Below are 13810 nucleotides of genomic sequence, written 5' to 3'. Positions count from 1 at the left end.
GTGCGGATGTAAACCCCACAGTGATACCCCGCGTTTTCCAAGAAATTCAAGGATCCGCTTCGATAGATGCTACAGAGTAGTGGAAATCCGCAATTTTCCTCGGTAAAACGAGACCATAAAATGTACACTCCTCGAGTATCCGATTAGATTGAGGGAAAGTGATCTGGTCTTATTCTCCTTCTAGGACTCAGCAACAGAATCAAGGAGAAACAATAATATGAAACGAGCCAAAAGGGAATTTTACCCTAGGCGAATCTCCGAATGACACGGTCAACATCTTCGTGTTCAGTTTGTTATTGATGGACCACTATCATGCCTCTCTCTCTCTCTCTCTCTCATATACATGGATGACAATGATTTCTGCATGGGCAAATCAATACCGGTGAATGGCAAATGACAATTATAACACACTCGGCGATGATCGGTTGAGGTGCCCGGTTATTCATATGTACATGTATTAACCGGTTAGGAAAAGAGACGTGCGTGGTATTTCCCCCTAATATTGGGATTGGAGATGTTCAAAACATTGTTTGCATATAATATTGTTACAACAATCAATGCAGTTTGGAACAAAGTGAGAATGTACAACTCGATATTAACAGCATATCAACATACCAGCCACTCAAGAATCACTATTCATTGCTTCCAGAGACCAATATCACAGTCCATCAACAAACGCAATACCTAACTCAAATGGTCCTTCGCCCTTCAACGATACCTCGAATCTCTCGGTCCACGTCCATCTTACCGAGTTCAAAGGTGAGCAGCAGTCGTCCTCGAAGGGGACGATTAACCAGTGTGATAGAGCGTCGTCTCCTTCGAATTGTTTTGGAATATGCTTAGGCTGCTTAAGTGTGAACAGTCGCTGACAGGTTGACATAGTCATACACGATGCCAATAGCTATACCTAAACGAAGTATGGTCACGTCAAAACCTACTGGTGATCAACTCAAAACCCAGAATAAAAGTAACAAACCATTGTATGCTTCTGAAAGTAATTTACCTCATTTACCAGTACCGACATTATCATCAACTTTTCATAAATATTTAGAAACTTTACAACCACTCTTATCAGCTTCAGATTACAAACGAAATGAAAGCCATGTCAGATCATTCCTTGATTCAGATTTTTCCAAAATCTTACAAAAAAGATTGGAAGATCGTTCAAAAGAGAAAGAGTCATGGTTGAGCGAATGGTGGAATGAAACTGCTTATATGGGTTACAGAGGTAGAATCATACCCGATGTAAGTTATTTCTATATACATAAAAGAGGGCTAGGAGGAAAAGGTAAAAGTCAAGAGGAAAGAGCGGCAGAATTGATTAGAGCAACTGTAGAATTCAAGAAATTGGTTGATAGGTGAGTGGATTTCCAGACAGTCCTTCTCGTGTGTGATATGGTGAAATATTGGAACTGATACTTGGGGAAACCATTGTTCTAATTTAGCGAATTACTCGAACCTGAAAAAGTTAAAGGTCAACCATTAGCTATGAATTCATACCAATATCTGTGAGTCATTGTGTACTCCCTGATTCTGATTACTGTCGAAGGGATGTTTCGGGACTAACTTGTAACCAAGATTCAATGCCGTTCGAACACCAACTAAACCAGCTGATTTACCTACAAATCACGGAGCGCACCATCATCACATAGTGGTACTCCGAAACAACAGGTATTTCAAGGTGGACACAAAAGGCAGAGGCAAAGATGAATTATCACAAGCTCTCAAAGAGGTCAAGAAGATCGCGGATGGCAAAGAAGGAAGTGGAGTCGGTATATTGACTGCTGATAACAGGGATGTATGGACTGATGTGAGTACAGTTGATATCTTGATGATGTGTTTCCATCGAATAGAAGGGAGCATCGATGGCTTTGACGATGTGATCAAACACTTACTCCAGTGCATGTTCAGGCTCGTGATCACCTTATCTCACTTTCACCTTCCAACAAAACAGCTATTGAAACTATTGATTCCGCAATCTTACTTGTTTGTCTCGATGATGGACCAGCACCTTCAAACGATGATTCTAGAGCATGGTCATTGTGGGCTGGTGGACATGATCGATCGTCCCAAGGAAAAGGATTCAACAGATGGTTTGACAAACACCAAATCATAGTTGATTCTGATGGTGAAACGGGATTCAACGGAGAACGTGAGTGACCTGATCATATGCCCAATTAGGCGCCATGAAAGGGAGGTCTCGTAGCTAATGGCGAAATCCGTTGCACAGATTCTATGCTTGATGGTACGCCAACGTTGAGATTAAACGAATTTATGCTGGCTTCTTTGCAGGCTGGGAAGATACCTTTGGAGTTGCCTGAGAGTGAAAGATCGAAACAACCAATGCCAAAAGTCGAAGAATTGGAATTTGAGCTGGATGGGAATTTAAAGGAGATAGTTAAGAAATCACAAGCTGGATTTGGTAAAGAAATGGAATTACAAGATCTTAAGGTGAGTAATTCCTCGAAAGACGTTTACGTAGAATACATGAGTGAAATGTCGAGCTAATAAATGTCTAAATTAGATGGTTCATTTCCAAGGATACGGTAAAGAATTGATCAAGACACATAAAGTGTCACCTGACGCTTGGGCCCAAATGGTTAAACAATTAGCTTTTACAAGACTGTTCGGTAGACCAGGAGTGACATATGAGTCATGCCAAACACGAAAATACAAATTTGGTCGAACAGAAGTAATTAGAGCAGCATCAAACGAATCTAAAGCATTTGTAGATTCAATGATATCGTCCACATCCAATGATAAAGAAAGAGATTCTTTATTCAGAAAAGCAGTTTCAAGACATATCCAATATTCAACTTGGGCTGCTGATGGTCAAGGTGTTGATAGACATATGTTTGGTCTTAAGAAACTAGTTGATACGACAAAAGGTGAAAAAGTACCTGAAGTATTCACGGACAAAGAAGGACTCAAATCTAGTCATTGGGAATTATCTACTAGTCAATTGAGCAGTAATTACCTGGACGGATGGGGTTATGGTGAAGGTAAATAAATCTACTCTACACACGAGAATTTCACACGCATTTTACTGATTCCGGTTGATTTGCACAGTGGTCGAAGATGGTTATGGACTCTCATATTCTATCTTGGATAACTCAATCACTTGGTGTATTACCACCAAGAACAATGACGCTGCTAAGTTTGGCGAAGCCCTTTGTAAAGCTGCTGAAGAATTGAAAGGTGTAATGGCCAGAGCTAAGAATGCATGATGTTTGACGTGAAAATATAGGGGGTAAAGAGGAACGAGGAACTATAAGAACGGAATAGATACTTTACATGATCTGTTTGTTTCCATACGCAAATTATGCAAAGATATATGAGATAAACGTGGATAATGATAGAGTAGTGTGATTCGAAGAGATAGTCTTTGTCAGTACGAAGAGATCCAATAGCTTGCGACGATAGCAATTCTGGTTCGACTTCAGTGAATTTTTAACCTTCGATGCTTGCTCCAAGGGGATATTTGCAGCATTAGAGGTTAACACAGTTTTGCCTTTATTTGTAGGGAAAGGCAGAGAGGTATAAGTGCATGGGTATATTATATGTGGTTAGTCCCGCTATACAAAAAATACGATCTTTCAATCGGTCTCATCTCGACTTGATCCGCTCCACTGAGGTAATCTGTCGAGAATCTATCGTCTGATCTTTCCGAGAAGATGGTTGATCTAAACGAATAAAACAATGTGATCAGCTTGAGATCTCAGGAATGAATTTACCATTCCTGAGAATAGAAGAGGTAAGACAGCCAAGGGTGTCGTGGACAATCCTGATGGTGGTGACTATCATGAGGGAAATGAGTCGCTTTTTTCCAAGGCGAACATCCATATTATCTTGATATTACCACCGAATTTGCTTGGTCATCTGCATCCAATCCATCTAGCAATGATCTAGTCTTCCCTACAGATGTTGATGACCAGTTCTTTTTGTCCTGTGTTATACTGAACATGAGAAGTGGAAAAAAAACTCACTGAGCTCTTGCTTTTACCACCTTGAGCATGTCTACTACTCATGCAGGTTTGTAGAGCTTTAGCTGATTCAGCACATGTTGTCGTATGTCTCAGATCTCCAGTAGTCGCGAAACATGCTAAGAGGGATGATAACTCCACTGAACAAGGTACGATTATTTGGTCTATATTATTTAGAACCGAGAAAAGCAAGGAAGACAGGTGGAATGGAATGATCTATTAGCTTCGGAGGAACAAGTGAATGAGACGACAACAAAGTGCGATACGTACCCTTCTTGGGACGTACTTTGAATCTGAAGTTACCAGCTGGCATAGTGTCTTGTAGATCAAGTAGAACAAGATGAAAATGGATGGAAGGATATCAAAAACACAGTAACTTGATTATTAACTGTTGATGTTACCGATTGATCTGAAGGAAAAAGTCATAAAATGTCAAGATAGATTTATTTGAGTGTACCCTTTTACGCATAGCATAATCAGACAGAAAGTGAAAAGCGCACAGACACTCTACAGTAACATGGACGATGAGATGGATGATAGAAAGTATGAGTATATGCATATCATCGCATTCTTACAGCTATGAGAGGACGCAGGAAGGAGTACGATCATGTATATCTCATGTTGGATAGGAAATAAGTAGGTAATGGGTATGTGGTGTCATGGCAAGATCACTGACCCGGAAGGTACTATATGTTGTTCCACTTACAAACGACAAGTTGTCTCTGGATCAAGATGAACATTGAACACTTTACTACCATTTGCCAAACTGACAATTTGACTGTTCACCAAAAAGTAAAGATATGTTCACTGAATGCAACCGTTGAACATTCACACGCCAAAATAAACTGAAAAGAAAGGGATATTTTGGAATAATCAGGGCGCAACGATCAAAACCTCATCGACGTGAAATCAAGAGTTTGAGATTGAAAAGTTGAGCTGACGAGATAGGATTATGATTGTGATTGCTGATTGATCATCTACCTGACTTTTGTTTTCTCTTCTCTCTTCTATCGTTCTCTCTTGTCATTCTTCCCCGTCTTCTTTTCATATCATGCCAACTCGACTCACGTTCGTTTTCACTTTCATCAACGTTATCATTGATCTTTTATTCTCCTTTATCGATATTACCATTCTGATCCTTCACGAAGTATTCCTTTCTTCCTACAGTACTACTAGTACTACTACTCCCACCACTGCTTGAGCAACGCTCAACCTTTTGAAACTCTGATCCCTCATTTATTCCTATTTCTTTTCCTTTCCCCATCCTACCTGATCATTCAATAACCCTCTTCTTCTCTCAAGATGTCATCTCCGCCCAACCCTCAATTACCTTCTGAAACCACTACCCTCCGTGAAGATACCCCGCCCGAAAATCACGCTTCTTCTGGCAATCCACTCGAGCTGACAAGAGTCGCTACTACCTTCCCTGCTTCAGCACATGATACGAACACATCTAATAATCATGTCGATGATGGACCGCAGCGGTATATAATGTTAAGATCAAGTTCGGAAATATCACTTCATTCTTCCTACTCTCAAGCGATGGAAGGTGCGCCTACCCCTCGAGGCTCTCCTTACCCCTCAACTGATTATGACCTTCTTCGCGGATATCTGGAAGACATGAGACCACCGTTGCCCAGGAGATCCATCTCAACTCCTCCCTACTCACAACGAAATACTGCCTCACAGTTACGTGAGTACGGCGAAACTCGTCAAGCAATCGCTACACCACATGGTTATCCAGAAATTCACCACACACCCAATCAATGTGCTCTTGCCAGATTTTTGGAAGAAGATGACGGTCAAGAATACACTGAAAGTTATCACTTTAGAATGCAAGAGATACTACAAAATCATGCTGAGGCTCATGAACAAGCTCATCAACTCCCCCAGACGTATGACCGATATGCTTCTCAAGAAAGTGATCATGGTACACCTAGTCCCGCTCCTGCTCCTGAAGTTCGCCAACCTCCAGATGTACCTCGTACACCTAGCTCAAGAGGTAGATCCCCCACAATATCAGCGCTTGGTGTCACCCCTCCAAAACTTGACTCGGACAGACCGGTACCTAGTGGACCGACATCTCCAGAAATCGAAAATCATGAGATACTCAGATTAAGAGGCGGTGGACTCGATATTGATCAAGAAGATGACAAGAGTTTTTCAGCAGATGGTAAGTATTCTCTTCTCCCTTCCCTATGCATGTGTTCAGGTTTTTTTTACCGAAAAAGAAATCCCACTGATATCGGATCACCCAGATCTAAGCGCTGAAGACACAATGGATCAATCATGGCACTCTTGCTCGGAGAAGAACCATACCACAACCGATCCGATCTGGGACTACCCCGGTGAAGAATACGTACACCTCTGCTGTTCTATACTTCTGGCACCGATTGGCTGTTTCAAGTTGTTACGGCTTTGTTACAACGCTACATGTGCTTTCCCTGGGAAAAGGATCAGCAAGAGAGAGAAATATAAGCACAAGTGGTATAAATTCAAGAACAGGTTCAAGCTTGGTAGCGATATAGAAACGCTCAGGCTTAGAGGTGGTAGTAGTCATCAAAGACGACCGGACCTGCTCAGGCAAAGTGGTAAGTAGACAATGTTGCAACCTTGTTACCGGAGCTGACACACATATCGGAAGGTACCGTCCGTGGGTATAGTACAGTTGGTTCACGCCACAGTGCCTCTGGATGGTATCGAAAGCCATTGTCTATTATCAGCCGAAATACCCGTAAGGCTTTCGAATATATTGTACTCTCCAGAAACAGACGGAGACAAACAGCACCAAACAGTTTCGGTAGTGGATATCGAGGATCTGGTCAACTTCGCAACAGTGATGAGGTACCACTTCAACAATCTCCTGTACTCGAGCTTCAAATTGTCGATATATCTCCCAGCACCTCTGTTTCTTCGGATGATACTATCATTGGCAGTCAAGTGGAGATTGTTCAAGGATATCGCCTCTCCAATATCTATGCTAGCTCACCTATGATCACATATCACGATCATGCAAATCAAGATTCCCCAGAGGTCACTACTCCATACGGTCGACCTGCTACCGTTTATCACGGTAGCCCGGGTTTCGCACCCAGTCTGGACCCTACTGTTATCGAGCTTCCATACCGAGGTCCTAGCGCTGATCAACCCCCACGCCCGCCTAATCCTACCAACATACCACCGTCACCAGCTGCACCCATTGATTATCCTCCTGTTGGTCATCGCCGAGCCGAAAGTGGGGATGGAAAGCCTCAATCCAGGTGGAGCTCAGCTATGCAACGTGCGAGGTTCTCAGATACCGGTAAACCTAGGCCTGATTCCAAGCCCATCCGTGACACTCACAGTCATTTATTACGACCACAAGCTAAGTCAACAGCTTCCGCTCCTGCTATCATCACCCATCCACCTCCACAACAGCCTGAGCCACCGAAGCGTTCTCCCAGCACTTCTCAGACAGGTTTTAGATTTTGGATTCGGTCTCTTCCGCTTCGAATCCCAATCAGCGTCCCTATGAAACGAAACATATCTACCCCTTATTTGGGTCCTCCAGATAGACCATACAGCAGGACTTTTGGACAGCGGGTCTGTCCCTGTGTAAAAGCACAGGAAGAGAAGGCTCAAGAAGTACTCAGTAATCTCGGAGGGACGAATCCGCCGCAAGGGGAAGTCCCAGGTGAAGATCGTTCTCATGGAAGTGTCATTATTTCCAGTGAGGAAGACATTTCACCTGAAGAGCAACCTCAGGAGGAGTCTAGGACAGGAATTAAAGGAAAAGGTAAAGCCAAGATGCCGGAACTCGTTGCTGGTGCAGGTGAAGACAGGAAAGCAGGAAATAGTCCAAAAAAGAAATATGAAGACATATCTCCAATCGGTGATCGCGCAATCGGAGGATGGATGTCGGATGAATCCACAGAAGAACAAACTGCCCCTGCAGTAACTTTGATTCGACCTGAAGCCACCATCAAATCTTCGAGTGGCTCTTCCGAAAGGCTGTCATCCCTCAAACCACCTCCACGATCTCGACCTAATTCAAGGGGTCAACCGGTCAGACCAGAATCTACGACCATTCCCGAGGAAATCGCTACTACTCGTCCTACCATAGAGACATCGGAACGGGAGCCTGAATCGACAGGGATGGCTCTTTCTGGATCCGGCAACAGTGGTCGAACTTTCGGCCCCGGTGTCAAAACCCCCGGTACCGGTGAAGATGACGTCCCACCTCCTCTTCCGATCGCGCCCCGAACAGATGAAGGGATGCTTGGCCATGTTGAACGTCCTAGTGGTCAGCCTGGTGCCGGAGCTATACAAGATCCTAACCAAGAGGAACATACAGAGGAGAGTATGTTCAGCGCCGCTATCGGTGCTGTTTTTGGCTCCACTTACACAGCTCCTGGGTATGAGATATCCGCCTCGAACGATGCTGAGCGGACTTCAGAGAAAGAAACAAACGTTGAGGGGAAGGAGCCAGAGCATGGCGGCGACGAGCAAGAGCACATAGAAGGGGCGGCTGCGTCTGGTCCCTCAGAGGGTTCAAGGGATCAGACTATGCCTTCAGCAGGTCAGTCGCTGTCTGTATACAAGCATTGAAGATAAGAAGGAGAGCTGAATCTTCGTGTGACAGATACTGCCAGCTTACGCCTTTCCTCCGCCGCATCTACTAGTTCACCAATCTCAAGCACCACTCAAAAGCCAGCGCATCAAGCTACAACCGAAGGTTGCGACTACTCGGCAGAGAGCACCGGTCTCGAATCAACTTTTGATCCCCCTACTCCTGCTTTTCAAGGTACAAGACTTCCTACGTCCCTCTCGGTCATTACCGAACTTTCGATGGAAGGTAAGGTTTCTTCCGAGCATCAGCGTCCAGCAAGCCGTTCAATGGGAAGCTCTGGTGTTTCCGCTACAGCCTCTGCTAGTGGTCAACCCGCCAGGACACCTCGTGAAGCTGGAAGAAGAGGAGAACTAAGTAGGAATGTCTCAGGTACAAGAGAGACTGTCGAGCAAGATACAGATGGAGGATCCGAATCCTCTCATGAAAATCAACTTCGTACCCCCAAAATGGTTGATCTGTTGAACTATGACGATCTCGTCGCCAGACTTCTGAGGGATTCATGTGGTGATGTGCCAAAGCAGTACGCCGATATAGACTCGGATCAGAGGAGTCTCACTCATTCATATGTCTTTTCTAATGAGGAAGGTCCTCCGATTCCCGTACCTTACTCGGCACACCAACCTCCACTGCCTCCCAGAGACATACAAACTTGGACTGGTCAAATCCCTCCTTACTTAGGTGTACCTGAACCACCTCTCACTCCTGGACAGACAACCATACCCGATCAACCTACTCCACGACTAAGCCCACAACCTTTTGTAAGAGTCAAACATAGATGGTGGAAGAAGATAGTGGCCGGGGTCAAGAGAAGATTTGGGATACCTGTCAGACCAGAAAAGAAGAAGCGATATTGATTTGGATAAAGGGCGTGGATGAGGATTTCGAAAATTGGGTTTTGAACCATAGGTAACATGTTAATTGTGTCCCATATTCCACGTACAAATGATAGTGTACAAATGATAGTAACGAAACCATGCGTCCAGATTCCCCATACGATAGGAAATTGCGTTGTAGCTTGTTACCTGATCATCTGTTGTAGATGTAAATACAAGTCATGTATGCCGTGTCATGTCAAACCTCTCATTTTTCGTAGCAATGGATCGCAGGATCCAAGGTTCACTGAACGAAGATCCATTCAAATGCAACGTTCACTTGAGAATAAGGTCTAATAAGCGATTACGGGCAGTCGCGCTTTAAATCGTCATTGTCTGACTCCTGATTCAGCTCGCTGCATTCCTGATATAATTGCGCGGGTGCATGGGACAGGGTACTGATGGTGCATGGTATATGGACTAAAGATGAATGGACAAAATGCTACTGGTTTATTTTCAACTATAACTAAGTAAAATTTGATTACATTGTATTTAACGTGTGATCCTTGCTGAAGACTAACGATGACATCCGACACCCTCGTGTTCTGGGTCGTTGCTGAATCTACAAGTGACTGAAACCTTTGACATATCATAAAGGACTCTTGTGCCATTTGACATGACCCATTGATATTTCTCTTCGTTCGAGCTGACCAGAATGTGGTTTGGTTGATATATAAATCCTACTATTCATTCACCTATCGAATCTGGATCTGAAGCTTTATACAATTCCACAAATGGAGAATCGACTGTGTTATGTTCATCATTATTTATCAAATGGAGATGGTGCAAGAAGAAGAATCGACATGTCAACATTGGCTTTTCCCTACTTTTTTTTGTACCATGGGTTTCGAATCTGAAAGTATTCTTCACTCACCTGATAAACTCCTTTTACGTCTGGCTTCAGGAGTTTCAAACTTCAACGGAATCCTATATGCTATACTTGTACGAGCGAGTATATCTTCTTCCTCATCTTCTAACGATAAGCTATCACTTAACGGCGAAGATAATTGAAAGTTTGATGGATTGGAACTGGAGATCGAATTTGGTATTATGTTTATTTTCGGATCTCGACTTGGATTTCGGGTTGGATCTGAGATTGGAATTGGGATTGACAGTGGCGTCGAAGTCTGATTCGAGTTTGAAGTTGGGAAAGGCTTTATTGCGCTGGTACCACCAGTCTCCGAGTGATGGTGAGAACGGTGATGACGAGAAGCCTCGTCAAGTGTGAAACGGGAAAGTGAATGAGAACTAGGTAAATTCGATAAAGGTATATCATATAGACCAGGTGGGAATGGATATTCATCAGGACTAATATCCATATCCATATCTAAATTCGTATCACAACCTGAGTTGCGATTCCAATTCAGTCTCGAGCCTCCTTCATAGACATCATCATCATGGCCATCTCCTTCTTGTCGATCTGATTGGACATTCATCGATGAATCAGTCGATGAAGCTGATGAACCATACTCCCAAAGAGCTTCTAATGCTGATGAAGGATCGGACATCGGTGTATATTCACATTCATAATCCTCATTCTCATCCTGTATTTCCATGTGGTTGATTCCAAGGGATATCTCATTGGAATGATCAGAATCAGGGATGGAGGTGGAAGTAGGTACTAAAGAGATTATAGATGAACTGTGCCTCAAATTATTTCTGTTTTGGAAAGGTAGAGAAATGAGGAAAGGGTTATTGTCGTATTCTTCCTCGTGGATACTCTCAATGGTATTTGGAAAGGTATTTGTAGACAACGATGAGATATATCTTGAAGGTTCGCCATTAGGTATTGGTAGAGGTTGATTTATCAATTTTTGAAAGGTCATACGATTCCTTTGGACCTGAACCTGGCTTGTGTTGAGATTGGGCTCTGGTGTGTTATATGGTACTCTTGAATATCTAGGTTTGAGAGAAGTTCGAATACCGGATGAATCGGAATCTCCAATGAATGATGGATATTCAGGTGTGTTCTCTTGATCTTGAGCATGAGATGAAGAAGCGATAGGGGTGAGGTGTCGGTCAGGTGAATTGTAGTGATGACGCGATGTTGGAGTAGGAGTACGATTGAGATGGCATTGGTTTTGTTGAGCATGTATTGCAGCCAGGGGAAAAGCTTTGGTTTTGGTTTTGGATGGTGAGGTATAATGCATTGACTATTTATCGAGACTTCAGCGTTTGCAAGATCCCGGTCCAGTCTGGATAAAAGACGATAAACTTACACCTGAGGGATCCGTTGATGATGACCGTTCATCGAAATGGACAGGAGGGATATTTTCGTCATCATGATAATATCCATTTCTTCTTTGGATTACAGGTGTCGACGTCTCGTTGTTATGTGAAGAAGTTTTCCTCTCCATCATTCGTAGTAATTGAATGCTTTTCCTCTTTAATCCACCGCTGACTTTCCTCAAATGACGTTGAATGTTATCATCCTGATTACTGACTTTGTCATTATCGTTCAACAACCTCGTTCCTAACATTCCCTTTCCAGCATATCTTCGCTCCGGGATTGTTGTAGATGCTGCCATTTCTCTTCCTGGTCCCATATCTTCAGTATGCCTATCTCTCACATCCACCACTCTGAGACTCCCGCTCATGTCAACATCCACCCAATTGTTCAATGTAGACGTAGTCCCACTGTGCGGTAATCCTCGAGAGGAACTAGCCATTATTTGAAACAGCTGATACGTGGGTGATTTTCTGAAGAGGATCTCATATCATCATTTTTGGATACCTCTCCCGAACTGATGATGAGTGAGCTGTTGATCTTGTTTACCTCGTTGTCTCTAAGAAGATGGGTTCTGTATTTCTCATGGGGTTGAGGATAAACATATGGAAGGAATATCCAGGTCCAAGGCGGTCCTGACCTGTAACTGGATGGGATTCCAAAATTCCAGAAGACAAAAAGAAGGGGGGATTACGAACAGGAAAAGTGGAGGCACAAGGAACCAGAAACAGAACCACGAGGTGAGATTACGTAACTTGTCAGTTCACGCGTTACCTGATCAACGCGTGAAGAGAATGAACATTGAAACAAAATGAAACAATGAAAAAACAAGATAAAACAGAATAATATCTCAAGAACTGTTCCACAACCACTTCGACACAACCATCACCTTCTTAGAACTCAGCCAAGATGTCCCACTACCCAAAAGCAAAACCGCGTAGACCACCCTCATCGATCCAAACTACCACTGCATCCGCATCTGCGTTACATCCACATGCAAATCCATCTTCTTCCTCAAGGGGATTAAGTGAAGATCAAAGAGGAGAGATAAAAGAAGCTTTTGATCTGTTCGACGTTGATAAGGACGGTGCGATAGATTACCATGAATTGAAAGTAGCGATGAGAGCTTTAGGATTCGATTTGAAGAAAGGTGAAGTCATGAAGTTACTCAAAGAATACGGTGGAGATGATGGTTTGATGGATTTTACTAATTTTGAAAGAATAAGTGAGTTAGTTTTAGTTATCTTTCTAGTCAATCGTGTTCAAAGACTAAACACACATTGCTAAAACCCTCTTCCTCTCTTCCCAAACTTCTCAGTGTCAGAGAAAATCCTCTCGCGGAATCCCGAAACCGAACTAAGACGCGCATTCGAGCTTTTCGACGACGACAGAACGGGTAGAATAAGCTTGAAGAATCTGAAGAGGGTAGCGAGGGAATTAGGTGAAAATCTAGGTGAAGAAGAATTGTGAGTCGGAAATCTTTTCGTTGGTATTGATCGGTAGGAAGAAGTGGCATCATGGCGTTGAGGAGAACTTCGTGATGGAATCTATGCGATTCTATCTCTATCTCATAAAGTCACAGTCGAGAGAAAGATATTCGAGCAGGAACGAAAACGAGTTCTATGCTGATTTTTCTTGATGCTCAATCTAATCATCTCACATTTATCGCTCATCACGGCACCACCATAGACAAGCAATGATAGATGAATTTGATCTGGATCAAGATGGCGAGATCAACCTAGATGAATTCTTAGCTATAATGTTGGATGGTGAATAGTGAATAGTGAATAGTGAACAGAATAGATGAATCAGTAATTGCAGAACAAGTTACGAGACGTACGTGATCGAAGAAAAAATGGATGACCAGGTATGAAAGGGTTCAGAAATGTATAATCAGGTAAAACGAAGCGGATTCCAGATTAGGTTATTCCCACATATCAGAGATGTGGATACACCCTCGCCAACTCTAGAGAACTCGTACTTCCTTGGGCCTATCTACCAATGTATGTATGTATAATGAATCTCCTTGTTCTTTTAGTAGTCCGTCATGACACCCAAGACCCAAGGCAAAGAAGGCGAACCGAATCTCTGCATGAAAATTATCAAATATTGAAAATAG

The 13810-nt window shown here is 43.1% G+C and overlaps 5 protein-coding genes across 5 annotated transcripts; 3 read left to right on the top strand and 2 right to left on the bottom strand.

Annotated features, from left to right (window-relative positions):
• Positions 1-891: 891 nt before the first annotated feature.
• IL334_000068 (uncharacterized protein) lies at positions 892-3227 on the top strand (the record flags this gene model as incomplete). The annotated part of the gene is made up of 7 exons (XM_062931854.1): positions 892-1358; positions 1446-1508; positions 1579-1810; positions 1912-2152; positions 2231-2451; positions 2525-3002; positions 3070-3227. The coding sequence occupies 7 exons, from the start codon at positions 892-894 to the stop codon at positions 3225-3227; spliced, it is 1860 nt and encodes a 619-aa protein (XP_062787905.1).
• Positions 3228-3650: 423 nt separating this feature from the next.
• IL334_000067 (uncharacterized protein) lies at positions 3651-4296 on the bottom strand (the record flags this gene model as incomplete). The annotated part of the gene is made up of 3 exons (XM_062931853.1): positions 3651-3683; positions 3987-4147; positions 4254-4296. 3 exons carry the CDS (start codon positions 4294-4296, stop codon positions 3651-3653), a joined length of 237 nt encoding a protein of 78 aa, XP_062787904.1.
• A 989-nt stretch (positions 4297-5285) lies between these two features.
• Positions 5286-9446, top strand: IL334_000066 (uncharacterized protein; the record flags this gene model as incomplete). The annotated part of the gene is made up of 4 exons (XM_062931852.1): positions 5286-6156; positions 6242-6574; positions 6628-8541; positions 8605-9446. 4 exons carry the CDS (start codon positions 5286-5288, stop codon positions 9444-9446), a joined length of 3960 nt encoding a protein of 1319 aa, XP_062787903.1.
• Positions 9447-10151: 705 nt separating this feature from the next.
• Positions 10152-12133, bottom strand: IL334_000065 (uncharacterized protein; the record flags this gene model as incomplete). The annotated part of the gene is made up of 3 exons (XM_062931851.1): positions 10152-10210; positions 10339-11617; positions 11684-12133. The coding sequence occupies 3 exons, from the start codon at positions 12131-12133 to the stop codon at positions 10152-10154; spliced, it is 1788 nt and encodes a 595-aa protein (XP_062787902.1).
• A 467-nt stretch (positions 12134-12600) lies between these two features.
• On the top strand, positions 12601-13468 carry IL334_000064 (uncharacterized protein; the record flags this gene model as incomplete). The annotated part of the gene is made up of 3 exons (XM_062931850.1): positions 12601-12916; positions 13010-13157; positions 13381-13468. 3 exons carry the CDS (start codon positions 12601-12603, stop codon positions 13466-13468), a joined length of 552 nt encoding a protein of 183 aa, XP_062787901.1.
• Between the last annotated feature and the right edge of the window lie 342 nt (positions 13469-13810).

This window comes from Kwoniella shivajii, chromosome 1, assembly GCF_035658355.1.
Source record: "Kwoniella shivajii chromosome 1, complete sequence".
Taxonomy (NCBI): domain Eukaryota; kingdom Fungi; phylum Basidiomycota; class Tremellomycetes; order Tremellales; family Cryptococcaceae; genus Kwoniella; species Kwoniella shivajii.
This window is presented reverse-complemented; position numbering and strand designations above follow the sequence as displayed.